Genomic DNA, 26,499 nt, shown 5'->3' with positions numbered 1-26,499 from the left:
AAACGCGCCGCGGAAAACGCTTGTAGGCGTGCTGGAACTTAACCCCTTCCTTTCCGCCGGCCCAGAACGACTTTTAAGGGCGCCTTCCCCCGACTCCCTGTCCATTCGCCCTAGATTACTCCGGTGGCCAGATTCCGTCTCGCCCGATCACCCTCCAGTTCTGCTGTCCCCTCTGCAGTTTCTGGGGTGGTCGATGGGCAGACCTCCGCGGCGGACCCTGGGTCCAGCCCCTCCTAACCCTCATGGTCCACCTTAAGGAGCCTCCGCGGTCGGGAGTAGAGGCGGGTGTTTTGTTCTTATAAGGAGGAAAAGTTTCTTTGACATCCAGGAAATGAGTAAGTCTGAAGCCCTTTAGAGCCTGTTGATGGGGGCCAGGAGGCGGGAGCCGGCCGGGGTATCGCCGTCCCCGTCCCTCTAATTACCGGGCCGGACGCTCAGCCGCAGCCGCCGCCGCCGCCAGACAGCGGATTCGGGGCTCCCGGGACCCGCGAGCGCAGGCGGGTCTCGCGCGGTCTCTCCGGAGCCGGAGAGCGGGGACCAAAGCTGAACGTAAGTACTGGGCCCGCGGCCGCGAGGCTCTGCGTCTTCCCCGGGCATCTCGAGTGCTGGAAGGAAGAAGAGGGACCAGGCGGAGCTGCGCCGGAGATGGAGGAGGATTGGAGCGGGGTTCCCGCCCGGCCCTCCCAGGTCTGGGCTGACTTGGGGAACCCGGTTACGAGCAAAAGCGGGGATGCTGTCCTCTCCCTCCTCGCGCCGCGCGGGGTCCTGCGTCCCAGCCTCTCCGCTCGGGCCTCTCCCGGGCCGCGGAGACCCCAGTGGGCGCTTCGTTGCAGCCCCGCGCGGCTGGCAGCTCCTCCTTCGCGCGCACCGAGCCGCGGTGCCGGAAGCGGGACCAAGTTGCTGTGTCTACCGCCCCGAAGATCCGTTACTTTCGACCTTGCGAGCAGAGTGCTAGAGCTGAAAGAGTGGTCGAGTCGTCCTGCTCCTTCGCTCCCTTCCCTCCTTCCTTCCCTTCCTGGAAGAGTAGGTGTGAAGCCTGTTTTTTCTCGGTTTAACGTAGTGAAGCTATGAGGTTGCTGGAGCCGATTAAAGCCCCCGCCGCTTCCTCTTTCGGGCCTATTAGTGGAAGAGACCCCACGCCGTGCAGAACTTTCTCTTGGTGCTGCAGCTAGTCTGCCACCTGACCTCTGATAGCATCCCCAGACCCCTTCCCAGAGTTTCCAACTTCCTGGCTGCCGGGTGGAGGGACTCAGACTCCCCAGGGCTGGGCTTCCCATTCAAAATGCTCTTTCTCTTTAAAAACAAAAATGCTGCCTCCCAGGAAGGGAAAATATTTTACTGAACCCTTCAGGGACCACGCTTTGCCTTTTGCTCCTCGGACTGGTTTGAGCACCACCCCTCCCTCCCCTCCCCCCCCCCAAAAAAAAAAATCAAAACAAGAAGAGTCCCAGCCACTGGCAGATCCTGGACCCTATCCTTTTGGATCTAAATCGGTTTCAGAGTCCTGTTCTTTTTTTCTTTGTTCCTCTTTTGGGTTTGACCCAGGGCCCTTCCCTTTTACAAACCAGTTCTACCCCGGAGAGGCTGCCAGGTAAAGTACATCTGTGCTGGGTGCAGTCACAGGTCCAAGTCAGCCTGGACAATGGCCTGGTAGACAGGTAGAATTGCTGCCATTCACCTCTTATTAATAACGCAGTAGGCTGTGCTTTTGAATCCTCATTCCAGCCTATGTGCCTAAGTGGCTTTCATTGTTTGCTAATTCCCTGTGTGTGCTGCTGCTCTCGGCCATCCTGCCCTCATATTTTCCACTGTGGGTAACCATAAAGTGGTTAGACTGACTCTCCACTGGAAAGGCTTTTGTTCAAGTGCCATCCTCTAGCTCCGCAATTTTCAAAGATGCAGCAGTTTCAAGCTCCAGCTTTCGGGTGGCAAGGATCTGAACTTTTATCCTCATGCCATCAGCCCCCAAGTTGTCACCTTACCAAGAACGCCTCCTGGCTCCTGCAGTGCCCATGAGGGAAACGAAGATGAGGGTGTGTGGGTGAACTTTTTATCTGAGGGCAAGAAAGGGGAGGAACTTCTGGTAGAGACCTCTGGCAAAATTGCCCACCTGAGAAGGTATCATCTGGGAGGAACCTGGTTTTGTATTTTTTCCTTCTTGGACCCCCTGGGGTCAATAAAGAGAAAGAAGATGGGGGATTCTGTCTGAGGGAAAGGGTGCACATCTGGGTGGGGGTCTGGAGTGCACAGCCCTGTTGTCACTTGTCCGCAGGACAGAGGATGGAATGCCATGGAGGGTCTGGAAGGTGCTTCTTGTGGGGTACTGGGCTCTGGCCTTCAGGAATCTCCAACATTGTCACTTGAGAAGAGGAGACTTGCTCTTTCTGGCCTCAGAGACTCACTGGGTGGGAGAAGCAGGAGGCAGATCTTATTTACTTAGAAGTAAGGGGGAACTTGCCGACAACTAGAGCTCCTCAGTAGGTAAGGTGCTGCCATCACTGTCAGCAGACAGGTGACCATCAACAATTACGAAGAAGGTCCCCTCAGAGTCCAAGACACCGTGGCTCCATGTTTGGGGTGCAGAGTCCCCTCAATAGGAGGGCAGCCCCTGGGGGATCCTGGGGAAGGCTTTACCCCCCGAGCGTCCTAAGGGAGGGGCAAGTGCTCCAGGTGTGCTGGGCACCTGAGGAGCAGAACCGTACTTGTGGCTGGGGCTAATCTTGTCTTGCTGCGAAGGGGGACATAGCCATGAGAGTGCCGAGAGCTGATAATAATAACCTCCAAGGCTGCTGCAAGCCTCTTCCATCCTTTGCATGAATTAGAATAAGGTGCTTCCTCTTGGCAAGAGGATGGCACCCTGGTGCCATTTAGAAAAAGGGGCCTCATCTGGGTGGACAGAGCCAAGGCACATAGCTGGGCAAGCAGCATGCGAGCTGGATTCATCCTCACCACCCCGCAGCCGGGTGTTCTTGAGCAGTGTACCACCCATACAACTGTATACAGCAGCCCTGATAACCAGCAATTAGTGAGGGCTTACCATTTGCCAGGCTTTTTTTTTTTCCAAAACCACTTTGTCTGTATTAACTCATTTAATCTTCTCAGTAGCCCAGGGACATAGGTATTGGTATCCCCATTTTATAGTCAAGGAAACTAAGGCACAGAGAAGTATTCAGAATGTTCCAGTCACTGAGCATTCACGGAGCAAGAAGCAGGTTAAGCTTCAAAAGCTAGTTTGGTTGGGGGGCCCTCATGAAAAAGAGAGAAGGGCGGTTGCTCTTTTTCTTTGTCAAGGGAAGTAGTACCTGCTCTCAGCTCAGATGGAAAAAGACGTAAAACTCACCTGGCAGCCAAAAGAAAGGAAAGGAAGAGGCAGGCCTGGCCTCGGGGGCTGATGGAGTGGCCTGGCCCAAGCCTCAGAAGGCTTTCCTTCTTAATGGCTAGACAGCACGAGGTCGTAAATCCAGTTTAGGGCCTGGCGTGAGGGTGATGAGTACGTGCTGCCTGGGTGTGGTGCAGAGGAGAGGCACCACGCAGGCCCCTGAGCTAGGCAGAGAACGCCTGTCGGAGTGGACGATGGGAGAAGTATCTGAACACGCTGTCCTGACAATTCCAAGCCCCACAGGCCCCATCCCCGTCCGGTGCCCTTCACGTGCAAACGCCCTTCCCAAGCTCGTCCAGGAAGACTCCAAGACTCCATTTCACAGCTCCATATATATGGTCATTTATTTTTCACACAATACGTTTCAGCACTTAATTAGGTGCAACAGAGGGTTTTACTACGTACTGTCTATATTTTAAACAAAATAGGCTTCTCAGCTAATGGGAAAGTCACGATGTCTCCTGGAAAGGGTCGGCTGGTGCCTAGCTGATTTCCCAGAAGGGTGGTGTTTACCTGCAGTCATGTCACCTGTCCCAGAATCTGGCTCTTAGCTGTGCCCTCTAGAAACCCCGTCTCCACAGTTTTCAGAACGGTTTGGACTTGGGCTGCTAAGTCATCTCAAGAGAGCTCCCCGAAGTGAGTGTACAAATAAAATTGCTAGCGTATTAACTTGCAAGGAGACTTTGTGACTATCGTGCAGCCTGAATGATACCTGCTTCTTGCGTCCTGGGCAAGGCACATGGGAAACCAAAGATCAGAAGGCAGCTTCTGCTCGGCAAAGCTGGATTCAGATCAGGGGAGGGAGAGGGCAGGGGGAGTGATGGTCCAATAGCATGTACTCTGTTCACTTCTGTGGCTCCCTCACCAGTGGAGAGATACCTGCCAGGTAGACTAGCACTCCTGTATGCTATGTGTATCTCCTTGGCCAGTCCCTCAAAGGCAGTGTACCGGTAGGATTTCTCCCTGTTCTCTTTCATAATTTAGCAGTTTTTATTTTATTTACTTATTTCATTTAGTGCTTTCTTAGCATTAGCTCCCGACTACATTGAGTTGCTTTTGCATAAGTTAAATAACTACTATAAAATTTCAGGGTTGTAGGTTCAGGCCACAGGGGTAAATGCTGCACGCAAATCAAGGGGGTGGTCAGGTGACCTGGATGGGTCAACAAGAAGTCAAGCAGAGCAAAGAAACATGGTCCCTAGTCAACACGGATGCTCAAGAAGTGGAAGGCCCAGGGCTGGCCACTTACTGCAGCCCCCGTGTGAGCATGGGCATGGTGAAGCAGTCCTAAGTGCTTTGCTTTGGCTGCCTTAGCCACCTGGCCTGCCCAGCTGGCCTCTTTGGATTTAAAGGGCTCTCCTTGGTCTCTGTCCAGGCCCCCTCGTGGCTCATCTTTAGAAAGCCACAGCCTCCAGGTGCCGCAGAGCCAAGGAGGTATGACTCACATGGGCTTTGGAGTAGGGAAGGCTTGGGTTCAGTCCTGGCTCCACTGCTCAGGAGCTGGGTGTTCTCAGTAGTTGGGCAAGTGTGTTGACTACTCCAAGCCTCAGCTCTGTCATGGGTAAAATGTGGATAACCCCTCCTAGGGCCTGCTTACAAAACACTGAGCGCAGTGCCTGGTACAGACCAGTATCTGGCTGGTATGAGCTTTTAAAGACAGTAGAGGTCAATGGAGGATCTACATTCTCTGCCAGATTGGGAACCTCACTTCCCGCATTAGTGCCACTGCTCCTTCCTCTGAGGTCTGGGCAAACGGCAAGGCCACAGGGACCCAGATTATCCCAGATGGTAAGAAGGAGATCATTGGTGCCCTTGCGTGGGGTTCATTCAGAGCTGAGGATAAAGCTGCCCATCCCAACCTTTTGACTGACACTTGAAGAGGGAAAGTCAGGTTTGAGGCATGGCCTAAACAGGCATCCAGAGGGGAGAGAAAGGTGAGAACGTTTTCTGGGACAAGAAGAGCATCATTTAGTTGTGCCCAAGAGGTGTACAGGATCCTCCTGAGCAGTTTGGGACCTGTGACGTTTTCCTGTAGAAAGCGCATCCCCCTCCATCCACATGGCCTACCCCATGACGTCAGCAGAATGGAATACCACACAGGTGATATCACTGTTGCCCAAGGCAACACCTCCACCTTAAGTCGGGCTGGGGGGGTGGGGAACAGGAACCACCCAACTGTAAGGCACGTTGAGGAGGGAAGGAGCTCAGAAGGCATTACATCCACAGGTATGTTTCTTAGAGGATGGGCCAGGGGAAGCGGGCGGGGCTGCAGGCCACAGGTCTGGGCTGTGAGCCAGTTGGTGGAAGGCCTTGGATTTGCCCCGAGGGGGCAGAGCACAGCTGTCAGCATGCTATCTTGTTTAGTTCTCTGAACTGCAACTGGGGCAAAAGCATGACTCCTAAGGGGCTTCTGGTGGCTTCCGTGGCTCTGGGTCTCCCTTCTACAGCCTGAATCAACCCGTGAAGGGCGTAGGGCAAGAGCGGGCCAGAGCAGTGATGGGGAGATCAGAGAGGTGCTTTCCCTTCTTCATCAACCCCCGCTCCCCAAATGGAAAGTGAGAAACAAGGCTGCCCACGTCCTTCCTGTGGGGGCTGACTTAAGAGAGAACCTTCATTCATTGATGGAGTGAGTATGTACTTACTGTGCGCCTACCATGTGCCAGGGCCCTTGCTGGGGCTCCTGTGGCCTCAGAGCTTGCGGATCAAACGCACTCAGAGGAGGAATGTCCGGAATCCACTGCCCCAGGCATAGGTACCAGCTGGAAATAGAAGCAAAGTCTCAGAGTTCACCTCTCACCCAGCTCTGGCATTCCCTGTGGGATTCTAGGTGGGCTAAATGAGACCTGTGGAATCCCTTCCTCCCCAGCAGTTTATGCAGGAATTTGAGGGTGTTTGAGATGTACCAGAGATTTGGTGAGTGGTGTTAGAGAGGACAGCCGTGTTCACAGTGTCCTGCCTAAGGACAGAATCCCACAAAGTCTGAGTGTCAAAGGTGAGAAGACAACAGGCAGAACACCAACCCCAGGTCCCCTCCTGCTCTGTGATATTGACAGACAGGGCTCAGTTTCCCTGTCTGTTTAATGGGGACAGTAATGGCCAGTACCAGGTCATATTCAGAGCACTTTGAGATCCTCTGATGGAAGTCCCAAGAAAAAAATTCAAAGCCCACAACGTTTACCTGGCTCACTTCCAGGTGAATAACACAGTGGGCCACTCTGCTGCCCAGGAGGAGGGGCTCCGCTTGAAGCCCAACCGGACTTTCTCCGTCCAGGTTATTTTCCTGCAGCAGATGCAGGGGAGTCTGCTACCAACCTGCATCAAACCAAAGGGAGGGCGTTATCATTTTGGCCCTGCTGGTTGGTGCAAAGCCACGTGCTCCTAACTGTTCTCCTGGGAACCTGTTTCAATAGCCTTCTTAGTAGCAGTCAGGGGACCTGCCTGGGGTTCATGAAAAGGTCCTTTGTTTGCTGAGACTTTGTTTCAGAGTCACTGAGGAGGCAGGCATGCCTGGGCTGGAGGGGAAGAGAGTGGGGATGCCTGGGTCCCACCCCCGTGTGCTGCCCTGGAGGCCCCCATGCATCCATGCCTCTTCCTCCTGATGCCTCACCCCCAAACCCACCACCCAGGGTTAGAAGAGACCTCACTCCTTTTTCCCAATCCACTGCAGAGGAGGCTTCCCCGGGAAAAGCCATCTCCGATATCCCAGGCCACACTCCCAGAATCTCTGGGTGGAAGGAACATCATAGGTTCATTAAGTCTGACTCCCTTGCTTCATGCCCATATTTCACCTAAACTGTCACCTGCTTTTCCCTAAACAGTGCAGGGAAGGAAAGCCCACAGGTGCATGACTGATGTTTCACGGGTCACTGAGCAACATGGTGTCATGGGAAGATCGGAGGCTTGAAAGTTGGGCAGTCCTGGGTTCAAATCCGGGCTCTGTGATGTTGAGTGGATGGCCTCCCCTCTCTGTGCCTCAGTTTCCTTATGATGATAGTGACTCCTTCAGAGGTTTATTGTGAGGATGGTACAGCAATGTAAAGCATTTTGCACAACGTTTAAATCTCAATAAACGTAGTACATTGGTTGCTATTTACTAAACCTTCCCCTGGGTGTCAGGGCCACGCGGCTCGTCTGGTATTCTCCAGAAAGGGGGAGTTGCTCGTCACTCTACCAAGGGTTGCTCGTCTGCTTCTTCTCTTACCTGATTTGCATGAAACCCTGTCGTCCTCCGTTTATCGTCCATTTCTACAAGGGTCTCAAGCGAGGATGTGGGCGTCAAGGAGAGACGCAGCTGGGGGTCAGATAACTTGTGTCAGAGTTCATTCCTGGGTCATTATGGTGGTCAGCGCTGGTGGTGAATCAGTCAGCCTGCAATTAGCTGAAGGCTGTCCAGGGCTAAAGTGGCTGTGGTCTGTCTCCAGGGGTGTGTCTGGGTTTTTGCTCACATTTTCCGAGTCGTTTACCACTGTTAGTGCTTTGCTTTGCTTTTCTAACGGCAGGGTGCCTCCCAGAAAAAAAACTTAGAAGTTACTTCATCCAGGATGCCCTACTCCATTCCCATCTCAAATTCCTGCTCCTGGGAGTAAAGGCAGTGAGGTTCTTTTCCCAGTCCTGACTTCATTCATTCAGCAAGCAAGCAAGCAAGCATCCATGGAGCGCCTGCACCTTTAATGCCAGCCATCAGAGACCAACACTGGTTTCTCCTTCTACGTGCAGTAGAGGAGCTTTCAGTGTCGCTGCCAGATGGGCAGGAGGGAGCTGTGAACTTCCCAGGTGCCAAACTTCCTGCTGTCCCTCTGTGGCAGCCCCTGGGGGCCTTTAGAAGAAAACGGGGAGGTAGAGGAGACAACTTCACCCTGTCCCCAGTCTTCTGGAGTTGCTGCAGGGATACAGGCCACCCCCCTCTGCCCAGAGGAGTCCCTAAGATGCACCCGGCAGGATTTAACAAATCAAAACGGAGACCTGGCCTTGTCACCAATACCAATGCCAATAACAATGTCCTTTACAGAGCGCGACCATGTGACTGCCATGCCATGAAGTAGGTGCTGTTGTCACAGCAGGTGGGAGAACCAGGATTCAATTCTGGGCCTCTGATTCCAGAGTTTGGCCCCTTTGCTACTAAGCCTCTACAAAGTGTTAAGCTCTTCTGGGCTGAAGAGCTTTGAGCTATTTCTTCCTGGGCGGCCTTGGGAGGGGAGTATAATATGTCCCGGTGAACTCAGCAGTATCAGTGGCTGCTTGTACCCTACACCAGCCTGACCTGTGTGTTGGTTCTGGGACACCTACTGTGTGCCATGTGCAGCCTCGAGCAGAAGCCAGGACAGAACATGGGCATCCTCACAGCCTCATCACTCCATCCCTGCGGCTGGAAGACCATGTGGCTGTAGGTCGTTGTTCTGTGTAATTCACAGGGAGGGTGACTGTGTTCACAGGTGATTCTGGGGGTCATTTTTCTAACAGTTCCTGGCCTTACAGCCTAGGCCCCCGGCTTCCCCTGGTGGAGGAGAACTGGTTTGCTCTGACGACCGATGCAGTTCTGGTGAGGGAGGACAGGCAGACTGCCTGCTTTGTTTTCAGCCCAGGTCCCTGCAGCAGAGAGCACAGCCAAGGGGCCAAACACAACTCAAGTTTTTTACAGCTGTGTTGACCTCCCACTTGCCTTTGTGTCTCTTGCTGTTCCCCTGTATTAAGATGAAAGGGGTCTTTAGATCTTTGCAGTCACAGAGCATGACTCGTGTGTGTGTGTGTGTGTGTGTGTGTGTGTGTGCGCGCGCGCTCAGGAGGCCCAGAGCACTTCCCTTCTTCCCCATCTCTCTCCCCCTCTCCCAGCCCAGCTGGGGCCCAGGCATTGTGTCAGGTACACCCAAGCCTCAGGGACCAGGGTGGGAACGCAGCCTGGGACTTCACCGTGTAGGGGCCAGCATCCCTCTAAGCCAGAACGTGAGTAACAGGAGTAAGAGGCACTGGGTGGGGAGGGAGGGAGTGGGGGACCTGGCTGTTCTGTGGCCACAGAAAAGCCCCCGGGGCCCATCCCCCCACGCCCATGCCGGAGACGCCGGGGTGTTTTCCTGAGCTGGGCTCTCTTTGTTCCCATCCAGGGCTCACAGGGAAGGAGGCTGCTGAGCACCGACAGGCTATTTGATCCCATCCATCCCCAGCTGAGCTCTGAGCGGGTGGCCGAGCGTGGGCCCTGTCTTCCCTTTGTTGTCCTTCGTATTTACTCTCGGCTTCCTGCTCCACCCCCTAAGTCCCTCCCCTAAGCCCGCGAGTTTGCCGGCGGCGCGTTGGGAGCCTGCTTCCCCCGTCCCCTGCTGCAGACTGCCCTCCCTGCCCCGTGGCCAAAGTGGGGTTTGTCCTGAGTATTTGCTGCTGTACTTGGAGGCCTGGGGTATAGAAAACGCAGGGTGAAGGGCGAGACAGCGGACAAGTTTGGGAACCCTGGCCTGGCTGCCCTGAGGTGGGTGTGCCTCTTCCCTCTGGGCAACCGCTCTTGTGAGTGACATGGGGCCCATGGGCAGAGGGGAACTTACAAGAAACACTAGTTCAAGCCACGCCAACGTCTGACAGTCGTGAGGGCTGCTTCGCTGTGGGAAATGGTTAGCACTGCGCTCGTATTGTTAAGACGCACCCTGTGATTTCAGGTCTAGAAACCTGATGAGGGAATTGGGGGTCAAGGGAGGCCCTTGGGTGCACGCTTGCTGTAGGAAATGCATCCTTCCTAAGAATGGAAGTGTTTATAGAGGCCGTCTTTAGAAAGCGGGTGTCTCCCATGTGCAGTGTGTGAACTGGTGGGTCCCCAAGGTCGCCCGCCCTGTCCTTAGCACACTAAACAGGCAGCCCTGCATTTGGTCTCTGCCAGGCGCTCTGCAGAGCGTCAAGGCAAACAGGCCCACCTTGACCCAAGAGGAGCCCAACCAAGGAAGGCAGTGGGATAAGACCGGATCTCAGGCAAGCAGCTCGCTGTGATGAAAGGACAGCCTGGGGTCCACCGGGCAGACAGCAGGGTCTGGAGCCTTGGGCCTGGCATGGTGTCTGGCTCTCCTCTGCTCTCTTCCTACATGTGTGACCTTGAGCAATTGCTCAACCTCTCATCGCCTTGGGCTCCTGCCTGGGAGATGGGGCTGCTGCACAGGTGAAATGAGCTCAGAATAAAGGCTTGAGGAGCCAGTGTTTGTTGGGTCCCTGCTAGGGGCGCATCTATGGAGACACCATCTACACGAGGCACCAGACACCAGCCTGCACTCGGAGGGGCTTAATAAATAGGCCATCTCCCTCCCCTTGTTCTTCTATCCCTTTCAAGAAAGGATTTGTCTCAGAAGTTGGGGGAGGGAGGGATCTGGAAGAATCTTGGAAGCAGTTTCTGAAATGGGCTGGCTGTGAGGACCATTGGGTAGGGTTAGGCGTGGACATTGCAGGGAATGGTGGGAAAGTAAGTCTAGGAGGTGTTCAGAAGACAGTAGATAATCTGAAGCGGCCTGGGCAGGAGGGGAGTGACCTGAGAAGTCCCCTGAGGCTGGTTGAGACCAGGCCCTGAACATCAGACTGAACTAAAGCTCAGGCCTGTGTCTCATGGACACAAGAACTCCCTGAAGTGGGGCAGGGAGACCTCTAGGGCCAGGGCTACCTGAGGTATCTGGGAATTAGGGAGAGCTTAGAGGAGCTGATTCCAAAGGACCACACCAGGCCAGAAGGGAGAGTCCCATTGGTGTGGAAGCCCCAGGCTTTGGTGCACAGCGATGGCTGCGGCAGCTGGGGGTGTTGGAGGTGCCCAGCAGAAATGGGAATGTCAGTGGCCAAACTGGGAGGGGAGGGGGGTGCATTGTGCTTTGAGACTGCATTGGCCTCCTGGGACTGCCATAACCAAAGACCACAAACGCGGTGGCTTAAAATAATAGGAATCTACTGTCTCATAGCTCGGGAGGCCAAAAGTCTGAAATCAGGGTACTCGAAGGACCACACTCCCTCCAAACGCTCTAAGGAAGAATCCTCTCTTGCCTGTCCCAGCTTCCTGTGGCTCCAGACCTTCCTGGGCTGTGGAGTATCACTCCATCCTCTGCCTCTGTCTTCCATCACCTTCTCCTCTTTGTCTGTTCTCTCCTTTTCTGTCTCTTTATAAGGACACTTGTCATTGAATTTAGGGTAATCCAGAACTGTCTCATCTCAAGAGCCTTCATTTAACTACACCCGTAAAGATCCTTCTTCCAAATAAAGTCCCATCCACAGCGTCCAGGTATTAGCACATGGGCTGCCATTTGACCCACTGCAGTGACTGCCAGAGGAGCCCTGGGGAATATGGATGAAAGGGAGGGAGGTGTGGGCCCTGACTCAGGGCTGCCAGGGGAGCCTTTCCTTATCTCTGTGACCTGCAGGCCTCCTTGTCATCCCTTAGCCTCTGAGACCCCAGGCCGCAGTCTGTCTGTCTGTCCTAAGATGCTGTGATTTTCCATGACTCCCTGTGGGTCAGGGCCTCTGCTATGGGGAAATCAGGCAGCATGGCTTGGAGGAAGGATGCCCTGTCCTTCCTGGGAGATTGATGGCTTCCCTGCCTTTTCCATCCCTTGCCCACCAAGGGACATGCATGGGCTATGATAGAGGAGCGGAAACAGGAAGGATGTGGGCTCTCCCACCCACGTGGCTGGAGTCCAGCCCACTGTCCTTCCTGCACCTGGGCTGGCTGACTGCATGACCCCAGTCCAGAGGATGGGTTTGGCATCCTGGTGACTTTTTTGGAAACGCCTCCCTCTTCCGAGAGTGGGCCTCGAGGAAACCTCACACTTTGGCGGGTATGGCTGGGCATCCTCTGTGAGTCTGGCCAGTGTGGCCATGTGCGGCGACAGCAGAGCTGTCAGTGGAAAGGCCACTCTCCTTGCAGTGTGCACTTTCCCACGGGCCCATCAGTAGGTCCACCTCTCTGGCGTGGGGGCGGGGTCTCTGCTCTCCCCCTCATTCTGCCCTGCTCCCCAACCTCCATCAGGGCCCAGTCTTGACCCTTGGGGTTTCCCCAGGTTAGGGAGGGCTGGTGGGGGTCCAGCTCTCAGTCCTAGGGACCACAGGCCTTGGTGCACACCCATTAGGCCACACGGTCTCTCTCTTTCCTTCTAGTCCCTAGAGAGGCTGTGGGGAAGGCACGTATAAGCCCCTAGCACAGGCTGGTTAGCATTATTCTGAGGGTGGCTGCCAGGGCCAACTGGGAGACACTGGGATAGAGTCAGCCCTGGACTTGGGGTGAAAAGTCAAGCCAGGGGGGTATTTTGGGGAGTCCTGGATGCAGAGGTGCTAGCAGGTGGTGGTATGAGGGGGAAGAGTAAGGCGAGCCCCGGGGTCACGGGCCGCCTTGAGGGATGCTTGGTGGGGAGTGGGGGGCAGCAGTGGGCAGGGAGAGGAGGCGGGTGAGGGGCAGCAGGCTCTGGGTGGCCCACCGACATATTTTATTTGGCTCACATGAGTTTTAAAGAATTTTTGAAAGAGTAGAAGACATTGTAAACTTGGGATTTTTGATAAAATCCAGATTTCTGGCTTCTCTTGGGGGAAACAAAAAAGATTATGCCATTTTGGGTGCATAGAACCGCAGTACGGTAGCTCCCCCTAGAGAAGGGCTGTTCGGCCCAGTTGTCTGGCGTCGGCAGCCAAGCTCATCTGCGGTGGGGAAGTGTCCCCTCTCCACGCCCCTACTCCAGGCATGTCTCCCACCGCCACTCCTGCCCCCAGGAAGGGGAAAGGAGATAAGGGAAGGAGCCCAGTGGCCCTGAGGGTGGCAGGTCCCAGGAAGGTGACACAGGCTGGAGGCTATGACAGAGGTCCTGCCCAGTGGGAGGGGTGGAAGGTGATGGAGGAGGTCACTGCAAAGGCACTGAGAAGAGGAGGCCCTGGGGGCCCAGAACCACACCCTTTCTACCCACTTGCTCAATTAATTTTTGTTGGTCCCTTCCTTCCTCCTTCCTCACTTCCTCTCCTTGCCCGCCCCTCCCTCTCTGCCCACGCCTGAGGCCGGCCCGCTCCCACCCCCCTGAACTGCCTCTCCCATCACTGTGTGGGACGCAGATGAAGAGAGTGGCTCTCTGGCCTTGCCCCTGCTGGGCCTCTCTCCTCTCCAGCAGGGAAGCCCCATCCTGTAAGGGTGGCAGACAGTGGCTGCAGAGCTGCCCTTCTGGAACCCTCTGTGCCGAGCCTGTCTGTCCCCTGGCCCTGCGGCAACAAGGAAGGAGCGTGTGGAGACCCATCACTCGCACAGCCGGCCATCTCCTCCCAAGTATGGGATAAGCCAACTCCCACTGACACACTAGGCGCCTGCAGGTGTCCAGCCTCATGCCTGGTGCCTGGAGGGGGCCCTTGCTGGCACCGTGGGTGGGAAGGCAGGGACCCGTGGGTAAACCAACGCAGTAAAGAGCAGGAAGGCGGCCTGACCCGCAGGAGTTTGAAGGGCGGGTCCCCTGGAGGAGGGGTCCCTGAGCTGGGCCTGTTGAACAGCAGGAAAGCTGGTCAGACTCCAGCACGCGGCCTGGGCTCTGCCAGAGAGGTGTGGAATCGGGGATGAGACAGGCGGGACCAAGGAGGGGCGCCTCACCAGGGCTCAGACGAACTGCTCCTGGGGCCCACACTCCAAACCAAGACTCAGGGTCAAACTCTGTGCTCTGCATTCAATCTCTCTTTTCTTTTCCTTCTTTTTTTTTTTTTGTCTGCGTGGCATGTGGGATCTTAGTTCCCCAACCAGGGATGGAAACCACGCCCCCTGCGTTGGAAGCGGGGAGTCTTAACCCCTGGACCTCCAGGAAGTCCCCTCAATCTCTCTTTTCTTTTCCTTCTTTTTTTTTTTTGTCTGCGTGGCATGTGGGATCTTAGTTCCCCAACCAGGGATGGAAACCACGCCCCCTGCGTTGGAAGCGTGGAGTCTTAACCCCTGGACCTCCAGGAAGTCCCCTCAATCTCTCTTTTCTTACAGTCCTGTGTCTCCAAGGCCTGGGAGACTTGGGGGACAGTCAACCTGATGATTTTGGTGGTTGCCACTGACAGTGATGCCAGGGAGGTGGCAGGGCTCACTCAGTTTCCCATCAGCCCCTGGGGGATGGAGGTGGAACAGAGAGGGGGGCAGACTCCGTCTCAAACTGCAGTCCAGGGAATCTTAGAGGCCACCCAGTGCACCTCCCTGACCATCAGTCTCTTCACAAGGTAGGGGTGTTGCAACTACCTAACCCGTGTTCTGAAAATTAAATGACAAAACACACGCAGAGTAATTAGCTTCCTATCAGCTGTTAATGAAAACATCATCACCTTTCACTAAACGTCTCCTGTCTGTGAGGGTCTACAGCGTGATGTTCAGCCTGCCTGGACCACTTTCACCTTCACCCATCTCTCAGTCAAGTGTGTCTCCTCGTTACGCCTCGGTAAAATGGGGCTTAGATTAGTACCACTCTAAACTCTGACTTTCTTAAATTTGTGCATTTATTTCCCCCAAACAACATGTATGTCATTAGCCAGGACTGTGAAACTCCAGCACAAGGCCAAGCACACGGGAGGGGTTCAGCCCAAACTTATCAACGGTTTGGGTCTCCCTTAGCCCCTTCTTTCTCAGGAGGCCCAGAACCTAAGCAATGGGAAAGGGACTCAAGTCACCCAACGGGGCCTGGGCTACAAGTTCCCTCCCCTGCCATCAGCGCACCTCCTTATTCCATTTCGTAAGGACACATCACCTCTCCTTTTGGCTCTGAAGATGACGCCAGGGCCTGAGCTACTTTTGCTGTGGTAATTAGCAGAGCTAATTGCATCTGACAGTCTGGGCATGGGGCAAACCCTTGGCGAGCTCCAGGATCTGGGCTGCAGTTTCACTGGAGCCCCACCCCCCTCCTCCCTGGAGGCCTGCCTGGTGTGGGAAGGGGTGTTTCGCAAGCTGGAGTGGGCATTAGAACCACCTGGAGGTGCTGGCCCCGCCCCTGGAATTTCTGATCAGCAGTTCTGGGACGGCACCTGAAAATTTGCTCGTCTAACAAGTCCCCAGGTGATATTGGTGATACTGAACCGCGACCACATTTGGAGAACCACTGTCCCGGGGGGTTGCTGGGCTGCTGGGAAGGGCGCCCTCGCTGCTGAGGCCACGGTCAGCCAGCCCCGGGAGGGGGCTGGCGGGTGACAGGGCAGAGGGGGGTGTTGATGAACACGTTGTGGGGCTGGACACAGGCTCCTGCTGGTCTCAGTTTGTTGTAAGAATTGTCTGGAAGGAAGGGGCATGGATGTGGAGCCAAGTAGATGGGCACAGGGAAGGTCACAGACAAGGAGGGGTCCCCAAAAGAACGGCAATGAAACTCTGCGATGCTGTAGCCTATTGCTCATTCGTCCTGTGAGGGTACTTGGTGGCCGTCTGCCTCCCACGTGGATTGTGGTGTTTCTACTGCTGAGGATCATGGCACGCTCATCTTCGTGGGCCCTGTGGTACCCAGCATGTTTCTTGCACACTGTAGGTGCTCTGTAGACATAACACAGTGGAGAGAACTTGGGCTTTGGCGGAGGCAGTCAGAGCAGGCTTTCTCAGCCCAGCTCTGCCTTTTCTAGTTGTGGGGCTAGAAAATTACTTCTCCTGGGTTATGGTTAACCCACCTGTGAAACAGGAGTGACACCCACCACCTAGAAGGTTACAGGGCTCGCTGTGTGCAGTGCCCAGCACATCCTAGTGAGGGCTTGATAAACGTTAGTGTATCACTATTAGCCAACTTTTAAAATTTTTTTCCGGCTGCGCTGTGTGGCGTGTGGGATTTTAGTTCCCTGACCAGGGATGGAACCTGTGCCCTCTGCACTGAGAGCACAGGGTCTTAACCACTGAACCGCCAGAGAAGTCCCACTGTTAGCCAGCTCTCAGTGGCATTTATTGGATTAAACTGTGGTGGGTGTGCTATAGGGGTCTGGGGGCCATGGGAATGAGGGACCCATGGAAGGGAGGGGCCGTCTTGGATTTCTCCCCCAGGGTCTCGGGCTTCCGGCCAAGCTCAGAGTAAGGGCCTGAGTAACCCATTGGTCTGGGCCCACCACCTGCAGCCCTGTGACCCTGGCCCTTTGCCAGGCTAAGTTTAGCCGTGACTTGCATGGGCCACTACGCTCTGTGGGCCGGGGCAGGGGTGGAGAGGAACTCAGAAGGTTTCCTGCCTGCTTCCGGCCAAGCAGGCCAACAAAAGCCCTGCAAGTGGCCCAGGTTTGTTTTCAAAGCCAAACCCAACTGGATGTCTCAGACTGCATGTATGGGGCAGCCTTGTAGAGGTGAGAGCTTTGGGCCAAGGCAGAGGTGGACATACTTGAACTTGGGGGAAAGGGGCCCTTTGGTGGGTAGTGTGTGTGTGTGGTGCGTGTGTGTGCGCGTGTGTACGCGTGCATGCATCTATCCACGGTTCTGTGAGAGGCTCTCAGCTACTGTCCTGTCCCTGTGGTCTCCAAAAGTCCAAACGTCCAGATTCTCTCCCCTCATTCTTCTGACCCCCGCAGCCCCTAGGGCAGTGTTCTTGTGACTTGGTTTGGGGAGGGGAAGTAGTGGAGGCTTCTAACCCAGCCCCACATCGTGGGCACTGAGCAGCCACTGCCCTGTTCACCATCACATAGGTGCCGCAGGCAGAGCCAGCCTGCACAGAGGGTACCAGGAGCAGAATGACAGCTGGGATCCCATCCCATCCATGGGAGGGTGGAGGCGGTTCAAGCTGGGAGTGAGTCAGAGAGAACTCCACCTCCAGGAGGACCCAAGGCTCCGAAGGCTTCTCCCCATTTGCTTGGGGGCAGGTTGGAAGGAGTGGCGTGCCAAGGAACAGCGGTCCCAGGGGAACATTTTGTGCTTTCAGAGCACTTTTGAGCATGTGTTCCTCCAGGCCCATGGGAGTTGGGCAGGGCTGGTGTGCTCGACAGGTGAGAAAATAGGCCCATGGAGGCCAAGGGGGAAGGAGCTGGTATTGTAAGGTGCTGACCCTATGCCGGGCCCTGTGCTCAGCACCTGAGATGGATGGTCTCACTTAGCCTCCCCTTCCTATGAAGGAGGGCCTGCTGTTAGCGCCATCTCACAGGTACAGCAGTGGAGCCCCAGGGAAGCCAAGTGACTCACCCAAGCCCCCTCAGCAAGGAGCGGTCGTGGTTCAAACCTGGACCTGTCTGCTTCTACAGCCTGGGCTCCTTCCTGTTTCCCTTGTGCTCCTGTTGAGTCTTGTTGGTAACCCTGCTGTTGCAATGTTCCTGTGGCTGCCTGCTTCCTGCCCAAGTCCCTTGTAGGGGCATCTCTGTGGCCCACTGCATCGCAAACCCCTGCAGGCAAGTTCATCTGCTATTCCCATCCCATCACAGCTACCCTTTTATAAGAAGACTTGCTCAGGGGCAAGCATTTTGCTGAGTGCTTTCTATGCATTATCTCCTTTACAACAGCAGGTATAATTATTCCCATTTTACAGATGATGAGCCTGAGGTTCTGAGAAGTTGAATGATTTGTCCAAGGTCACATATCCAGTAGGTACACATGCTGGGTGCTAAGTCGGTCCGTCTCCTTCAGAGTCCATCCTCTTAGCCCCTCATGCACTGTGTCAATTGCTCCAGTTGGTTAGGAGTTTTGAACTTTGCCTGCCCCAGTACAGCCCATCATCTTCCAGCAGACATGAGGACATATACAGGTAGCCCTGTGGAAGCTGTTGGGTAGAGAGGAGGGAGACTTCCCAGTCACAGGACTTGGTGATGGCACCCCTCCCCAGCTGGTAGCATCCTACCCTGAGTTGGCGTGGCAACTGACCTCTGGAATCAGGTGCTGCCAAAGACTTTGGCTGTGACTTGTCAGGGCCCGCTGTGCCCAAATGTGGCTGCCTATAGTACAGAGGCCCGGAAGGGCCTCAAAACCCCCAAATTATCTCCTAACTGGCTGCTGCCTGGTATTCTACTATTAGTACTCCATACCTTTATCCTAAAACTCTGATCCACGTTTATCAGCCGGCCTTACAGTTTTATCTTGGACCACCCTGGCCAAACTGTCCACTGATATTTGTCTAACGTAGAATCTGGGGCTGACCTGTTTCTTCAATTATCCAGCAAGCCGCTTCTTGTCTTGGGGAAGAGAAGCTGGCTGGCTGCCCCCGTTCTTTTTCCTCACCCCACCTCCCTTCCACTCTGAGACTTCCTCCACTTTCTCCTGTCCTCCATTTCCTCCTCTAGTAGAAATACATAAGGGCTTCAGAGTTCACCTCAGAGGCCTGAATGTGTCTGCACACTGAACTCTGCTGCTGCTGGACCTCCCTCCTCCCTGCCAAGCCTTTTGGTTCCCACTGACAGGGTGGGATCACATCTGAGCAGGAGGCTTTGCCCAAGTGTGGCAACTCAGGCCATCTATTGGGTTGGCCAGAGAGTTTGTTCGGGTTTTTCCGTAACGTTGGAAAAACCTGAACAAACTTTCTGGCCAAACCAGTACATCCTGGCGCTGCTGGGTAGAACCCATACAGGTGCTCTTACCTAATGACAGATACCTGCCTCTTGGCACCATTAGGGTAAGAACCAGAACAGGTGGCTTTCAGGGTGCAAATTCAAGGTCAGGGAATGGGGTGTATTGGCATATATTGGGGGGGTGGGCTCTTGGTTCTCCAACAATGACTTCCTTTGGCCATTTGCTCTCCTAGCTGAGGTCCCTGGCAGGAAGCAAGTGGGGCAAATGTGGAAAAGGCCAACTGTTACTTCCCAAGATTCCAGCCTGGGAGAAGAAGGTATAATATAAGACTTACCATGTGAGTCTGCTTCTCAGACTTTAATGTGGATGATATTAAAATGCAGATTCTGGTTCAATAGGTCTGGGGTGGGGCAGAGATTCTGCACTTCTTTTTTTAAATAAATTTATTTTATTTATCTATTTTGGCTGCGTTGGGTCTTTGTTGCTGCGCGCTGGCTTTCTCTAGTTGTGGTGAGCAGGGGCTACTCTTTGTTGCGGTGCGCAGGCTTCTCGTTGTGGTGGCTTCTCGTTGCGGAGCATGGGCTCTAGGCACACGGGCTTCAGTAGTTGTAGCATGCGGGATCAGTAGTTGTGGCACACGGGCTTAGTTGCTCTGCGGCATGTGGGATCTTCCCGGACTAGGGCTTGAACCCATGTCCCCTGCACTGGCAGGCGGATTCTTAACCACTGCGCCACCAGGGAAGCCCCGAGATTCTGCACTTCTAACCAACTCCCAGAAGATGCTGCAGCTGCAGTCTGAATAGCAAATACTGTGTTGTAAGAGGTTGGTCCTTCCCCAGAAGTCACCTGAGAGCTAAAAATCCATTTATCCTGGAGGAATGGTGTGTCTCCTTTCACAATTAAGAAGTCAGATTTAAAGTTCAGAAGACTCGCGAGAGGAAAGCCAATGATTCAGTCACTCTGGTTGTCTCCTAGACTGTTCTGGGAAAAGACCCAGGAGTAGCCAGGAGATCAATGTCTGAATTTGGGGTGGAGCCTTCCAGATCAGAAGGAGAGGTTTACAGTGGGGAAAGATAAGGGCTCAAGACTGCTTCACTTACTGTTCAATGAACGTATGCTGTGCACCATTCACTGTGCTGTGTAGGCAGTTTGCATGGATCAACACATCCATCAACACAATGACCCTCTGGGTGCTCTGGCTTTCCTTTTGTACAGTAAGGAAACTGGGGCTCAGAGGGGTGAGTTAACATGCCCAAGGTCACACAGCTACCCAGTGAGTGACAGGGCTGGCTTTGGAACCCAACCCTCCTGTTCTTAACCACTAGGCTATACTGTACTGAGGAAACAAGCATTCACTGGAAGGCATTCACTGGGTGGGGGGGATGTCTTATACAGGACTATTTTGGTTTCAAGTGTTGGAAAGCAACTCAAGCTGACTTAAATAAAAAGGGAATGTATCGGGAGTTCTCTGGTGGCCTGGTGGGCTTTCACTGTCACGGCTCAGGTTCAATCCCTGGTCGGGGAACCGAGGTCCCACAAGCCACGTGGTGCCACCAAAAAAAAAAAAAATAAGAATGTATTGATTTATATGACTACGAAGTCCAGAGGTAATGGCTTCAGGCACAGCCGGGTCCAGGGCATATGCTTTCCTCCATGTTGGCATCTTTCCCCTCCCCTCTTTGAGGCAGCCAGAGAGCCACCAGCAGGTGTACTCCTGTTCCCTCAGCAACCCTAGGCAACAGGGTGAGTCTTTCTCCCCACCGGTCCCAACAAATCCTACCTCTGTCTCCCAGTGGCCAGCATAGGGTCATAAGCTCACCCTCAAACAACCACTGTGGCTGGTGAGGAGGACCATGAAGTAGCCGTGGGCCTGGGTTACATGCTCAGCCCTCCCCACCCAGACCATAAGGGCTGGGAGTAGAAAAGGTTTGGTTCCCAGGGAAAGTGGGGAGCTGCTGCCAGAAGGAGGGCTGTCTGGGCGGGCCGAAACAGGTCCACCACTGCGGTTGCGTAGCCAGGATCGCTGCTGTGCGACTTCGGGGTTCTTGTTCCCGAGGCTAGGCTGGGCGTGGGGACGGGGAAGAACCAAAGGGCGTCCGTCCACCAGCTCGGCGGGGCGGAGGTCGGTGGGAGGGAACCATGAGGGAAGAAGCGGCACCGAGGGGAGCCCAGTGTGACCGTCGGCCTCTCTCTCCCTGTTCCCAGGAAAGCTGCAGCCATGGCGCTGGGGCTCTTCCGGGTGTGCCTTGTGGTGGTGACGGCCATCATCAACCACCCGCTGCTGTTCCCGCGAGAGAACGCCACGGTCCCCGAGAACGAGGAAGAGATCATCCGCCAGATGCAGGCGCACCAGGAGAAGCTGCAGCTGGAGCAGCTGCGCCTGGAGGAGGAGGTGGCGCGGCTGGCGGCCGAGAAGGAGGCCGAGAAGGAGGCGCTGGAGCGCTTAGCGGAGGAGGGCCAGCAGCAGAACGAGAGCCGCGCCGCCTGGGACCTGTGGAGTACCCTCTGCATGATCCTCTTCCTGGTGATCGAGGTGTGGCGGCAGGACCACCAGGACGCGCCCTCGCCCGAGTGCCTGGGCGCCGACGAGGACGAGCTGCCCGGCCTGGAGGGCGCCCCCCTCCGGGGTCTCACCCTGCCCAACAAGGCCACGCTCGACCACTTTTACGAACGCTGCATCCGGGGGGCCCCGGCCGACGCCCCCCGCACCCGGGAGTTTGTGGAAGGCTTCGTGGATGATTTGCTGGAAGCCCTGAGGAGCCTGTGCAGCCGGGACACGGACATGGAGGTGGAGGACTTCATCGGCGTGGACAGCATGTACGAGAACTGGCAGGTGAACAAGCCGCTGCTGTGCGACCTCTTTGTGCCCTTCATGCCGCCGGAGCCCTACCGCTTCCACCCACAGCTCTGGTGCTCCAGCCGCTCGGTGCCCTTGGATCGCCAGGGCTACGGCCAGATCAAGGTGGTCCGGGCCGACGACGACACGCTGGGCTGTATCTGCGGCAAGACCAAACTCGGGGAAGACATGCTGTGTCTCCTCCACGGCAAGAACAACGTGGTGCGGCCAGGTAGTGAGGCGAAAGACCCGCTGTGCGTCGGAGACTCCCCATACCTGGACACCATGCGAGTCCTGAAGTGGTTCCAGACGGCCCTCACCAGAGCCTGGCACCGCATCAACCACAAGTACGAGTTCGACCTGGCCTTTGGCCAGCTGGACACCCCGGGGTCCCTCAAGATCAGGTTCCGCTCGGGGAAGTTCATGCCCTTCAACCTGATTCCTGTGATCCAGTATGATGACTCCGACCTGTACTTGGTCTCCCATCTTACCAGGGAGCCCTGTGGGGGGACCCCGCCATCCAGCACAGATTGGCTCCTGTCCTTCGCTGTCTATGAGCGCCACTTCCTTAGGATGACCTCGAAGGCGCTGCCCGAGGGCGCCTGCCACCTCAGCTGCTTGCAGATTGCCTCCTTCCTGCTCTCCAAACAGAGCCGCCTGACCGGCCCCAGCAGGCTCAGCAACTACCACCTGAAGACCGCCCTGCTACACCTCCTGCTTGCCCGGCGGCCAGCCGCCTGGAAGGCTGAGCAGCTCGATGCTCGTCTGCACGAGCTGCTCTGCTTCCTGGAGAAGAGCCTGCTGGAGAAGAAGCTCCATCACTTTTTCATCGGCAATTGCAAGGTGCCCGAGGCCATGGGGCTCCCTGAGGCCATACGCAGGGCTGAGCCTCTCAACCTCTTCCGGCCCTTCGTCCTGCAGCGAAGTCTCTACCGGAAGACAGTGGACTCCTTCTATGAGATGCTCAAGAATGCCCCAGCGCTCATTAGCGAGTATTCCCTCCATATTCCCTCAGACCATGGCAGCCTGCCCTCAAAAGCTGTCATTTTGTAGAGCATCCACGACCCAGAGGGCCAGGACACAAGGCATCCTACATGTCCACACCCCTGGGGGCATGTGCAGGCCCTGTCCTGGGAAAACGACAGGCTTTGTAGGGCGCCGTGGCTCAGCCTGCCGGGGGAGCCAGACCCTATAGCACAGAGGAAACAGAATTCCAGGCCAAAGCTGGTTTGCTTTCATGCCGTTGGGGCTTGCTGGTGAAGCTGTTGTCTGGGTTTGGGGACTGATCCTTCGCAGCTTACTTTTGGATCACCACCAATGGCCAAGATGATGACAGAAGTCTGGATGCTGAGTTACACACAATGCAAACATCGATTTGGGTGTGATTCTTTTCATATCCCAGGTCCAGTCGTTACTTGAATATCAACAAAAGATCTACAGGAATGCTAACAGGGACCCGTGTTAAGACCTTGCACCCTGATTTCTGGTAACCCTTGACCCCAGGCATCTGCAACCAAGCAGCGGGCACCAGTGTGGGAATTTGCAGCGTTCCATCCACAGCCTGCACAGTAGGGGTCCCCACTGTGGCTGCCGTTTTTATACTATTTAGAGAAAAGCCCTAGAGATATGCAAGGCCCCAGGTGGCTAATGTCCCTGTTACACAGAAGTGGGTACTTGGTGGCAGACAGAAGTTTGAGCTGGCCGTTGTTTCAGCTACACATCTCACTCAGGGTGCACCCCGTTTTCTCTACCCCTTCTCCCAGGATGCTGTGTCCTGAACCCTGTGGGTGCCACATACTACGCTGGGTACAGGCATGGTATGTGGGCCCCTCACCCTCGTTATTCTCTCCACAGCTGGTCTCTCTGGCCACCAGTATGTTGAGAGGTGGGGGGCACTGGAGATAGACGATGAGAGAGAAAGAGGAGCACAGGGTCACTGGGGCAAAGGGCAGAGCCTGTTACCTGGGGTCTGGTTTGCAGGCTGGCCTCTGATGCCCAGTTCAGAGAAGGTCATAGAGCTGAGAGGTGAGGGATGCTGTAGCCCTGAGTTTTCCTCAGGGTTCCAATCCTAGAGCAGGGCGTGCCTGGAAACAAGATTGCTGTGGAAACCCAGCTCCACATGCAGGCCCCCAAATCCCCTTGGCTGTTCATTCCAGTGGGGCTCCCTCACTGCACAGAGCCCTCCTTTCTGGATGGGCCTTCCTGGCCACACAGATGACCAACACCCTAAGAGCCTGACAGAGGCTTGGCTGACTGGGACACGTAAGGACAGACTACAAGCACAGCCCTCAGACCTCAGAGAGGCCACCTTGGCACTGCCGGGCTGCGATCCCTGGGCAGGCACCAGAGCCGGCGGTCAGAGCTGGCCTCGGTCTCCAGGCCTGGTTCAGAGGGAGTGGGAAGCCACTCCCTCCTCCAATTATGGCTTCACTTGCCCTTTGGGAGCTCCCCTCTTGGCATTGCTTCAGTAACCTTTGCAGAGGGCCAAGGTGAAGCAAGAATGAGTTCTCCTTCCCCAGCGCTCTCCTTCCATGGTTGAAACTGGCCGTGCCTCCCAGACACGTACCCAATTCCTCAGGGGTGTTGGGTTCCCCATGAACTGAAGAAAGGATCCTGTCTCTACCCCAGGAGTGCTCTCACCTAGCCTCAGAGTGTTCTAGAAGACAGACAGTTTGCCTGACAGGGTTAATTCACAGTAGGAGGCTCAGCTGTTATGGGGCATCGAAGCCCATAGGAAGCTGTAGGAAGCTTCCTTCCATGTGAGCTGGGGTTAGACTGGGCAGCACCTGGGTCTGCCCCTCCCCAGGCCCACATGGTCTCCAACAGTAACCCCAAAGCCCCATTTGCAGTTTGGGGGAATTTCCTTATTTATTGTCACCCATGCCTTTCCTTTCCCATCCTCATCCGATGTGCTTTGAGGAGACCCCAGCAACCAAGGAGCAGCCTCCAGAAGCCAAGACCAAGCCTGAGTCTCCGTCGGCTTCCCCTTTGCTTCCAGAAGAAAATTCACTGAGAACTTACCTTCCGGCCTCTTGTTTATACAGAGACAACAACTCAGCGGGGAAATGGGGATCTTTTATGCACCAGAGCTGCTTCTGAAGCAGAGAGCAGCGGGACTCTTGGTGTTTCATGCTGCCTTATTTATGTTAAAGGAAGAATTAAATTCTTGCAAGGAGTAGAAACTGGTCACAGTGTTTGTTTTTAACTTCAGGAAATCTGTGAGCTTCCCAGGGCAGAGCTGAGGAGGGGGTGGATTTCCTATTGACACACGGAAGCTTTCACTCCCTTTTTATTCTTATGCTTTCAGGAAATTTAAAAAATAGCAAAACAGAATATTTCTGGCCCATCTTTGAGGCAGCCTGCAGAGTTCCAGAAAGGGCCTTTGAAAGCAGGCTATATAGGGTGGATTCCAACACAAAACCTTATTTTACAGAGCTGATGTGTGCAAAGAATGTGGGCCCTGGGAGTAACGTGAAGCTTTTGGCTTGAAGAAAAGAGAATGTCTTTTAAACAGAAGAGTTCTAGGCCTTTAGGTCACTTAGGCCTCTCCAGTAAGGACAACTTTCTCCGAGGGATCTCTTTCCTTCCCGAGGATGCTTGACAGGACCCAGCATGTGCTCACTTGCTGTACCAAATGCCCCAGGACTTTTGCTGCACCTCTTGACAAGTGAAGTGAGCAGGCCTGGCCTGAAGCCACAAGGTCGGTTAGGTTGAACGAGGGCCCCTCCTCCTCAAAAGCCCCAGCCCCTCTCTCTGCCTTGTCAAAGCACAGCCTGGCAGTCCAGTGGTTAGTACTCTGTACTACCACTGCAGGGGGGCACGGGTTCAATCCCTCGTTCAGGAACTGAGATCCTGCAGGCCGTGATGCATGACCAAAAAAAAAAAAGCACAGCCTGGGTTGAGAACGTGGTTTGTAATCAAACCAGCCAGCACTGGTTTGTTTGTAATCACGGGTGTCATCAGAATCCCATGGAGAGCTAGGTCAAATGCCCAGACCCCACCTTGAACCTACACAGCAACCAGGTAAGGCTCTCTTTCTAAAGCGCCCTCAAGTGACTGATGACACCCCTGGCTGAGGATGGCTCTTCACTTCCTTTCCAAATGGAAAGTGAAAGAAAACCCAAGTGGACTGCTTTACCTACAAAACTGTTGGGAGAAAGGCCTGGTAGAAGCCGACGAGGCTGCTTGGGATCTGTGGTCCAGGCGGCATCTGCCACACCACAGACATCCGTGAGTACACCCACACTTACACTAGTGGTAGGAGAAGCAGAGAGGGGATGGGGGAGGCAAAGCTGGTGAGCACTCCTTTCTAGCAGGTCACGCATGGGTGTCACCGGGGCACAGGTTCCTGGGCCACACTGCAGACTTCAGTGGAATCTCTAGGAGTCAGGTACAGGAATCTGCTTTCTGCCGAGTTTCCCAGGCGATGCTGGAAGCCCAAGAACCCCTGATACTGGAGGATTAGGGAAGGCCTCACGGTAGGGCTCTGCCAGATACTGTTTCTAAAAGATGGGCAGGACTGACCAGGCAAAGCATTTCAGCCAGAACCATGGAGTGAGGGCAGGAAAGCACCGTAGACGTAGGCAACATTTAAGTAGCACGTACTGTGTACCAAGCACCCTTCCAGAGCGGGGTTGGTGGCAGCTGTAGCAGCAGGGAGTGACTGTCCTGGAAGTTCTAACTTAAGTCTCTCGGCAGACTGGGATTCAGAACATCCTCATGCCCTTTCTGGTCTCCGCCTCATGGGATAGAGCAGGAAAGTTGTTTGGTTTGACCACAAGCAGAGAGCCAAGAGCCATGCAGTAACGGAAGTGTGGGCCTTCGGCTCACCTCACCACGGCCCCCCACTTTGCCCTCCCCGGACTTGCCCCCTCCCTCTACCCTGGAGGGACATCTTTCAAA

At 55.0% G+C, this 26,499-nt stretch overlaps 1 protein-coding gene across 6 annotated transcripts; it reads left to right on the top strand.

The window, feature by feature from the left end:
- On the top strand, positions 1-24,775 carry ITPRIP (inositol 1,4,5-trisphosphate receptor interacting protein). 6 transcript variants are annotated; one of them, XM_024734872.1, is made up of 2 exons: positions 1-549; positions 20,967-24,775. In XM_024734872.1, exon 2 carries the CDS (start codon positions 20,980-20,982, stop codon positions 22,648-22,650), a length of 1,671 nt encoding a protein of 556 aa, XP_024590640.1. In that variant the 5' UTR covers positions 1-549; positions 20,967-20,979; the 3' UTR covers positions 22,651-24,775. The 6 variants fall into 6 exon arrangements, with proteins under 6 accessions (XP_024590640.1, XP_024590644.1, XP_024590643.1 ...); XM_024734876.1 differs by lacking the exon at positions 1-549 and adding an exon at positions 9,222-9,319; XM_024734875.1 differs by lacking the exon at positions 1-549 and adding an exon at positions 9,665-9,836.
- The last annotated feature ends 1,724 nt before the right edge of the window (positions 24,776-26,499 follow it).

The sequence above is a fragment of the Neophocaena asiaeorientalis genome, unplaced genomic scaffold (assembly GCF_003031525.2).
Source record: "Neophocaena asiaeorientalis asiaeorientalis breed wild unplaced genomic scaffold, Neophocaena_asiaeorientalis_V1.1 scaffold240, whole genome shotgun sequence".
In the NCBI taxonomy this organism is placed as follows: Eukaryota; Metazoa; Chordata; class Mammalia; order Artiodactyla; family Phocoenidae; genus Neophocaena; species Neophocaena asiaeorientalis.
This window is presented reverse-complemented; position numbering and strand designations above follow the sequence as displayed.

Excerpts from the sequence above, each read along its gene's own strand:
- ITPRIP (XM_024734872.1), top strand. The coding sequence starts at position 20,980 with ATGGCGCTGGGGCTCTTCCGGGTGTGCCTTGTGGTGGTGACGGCCATC.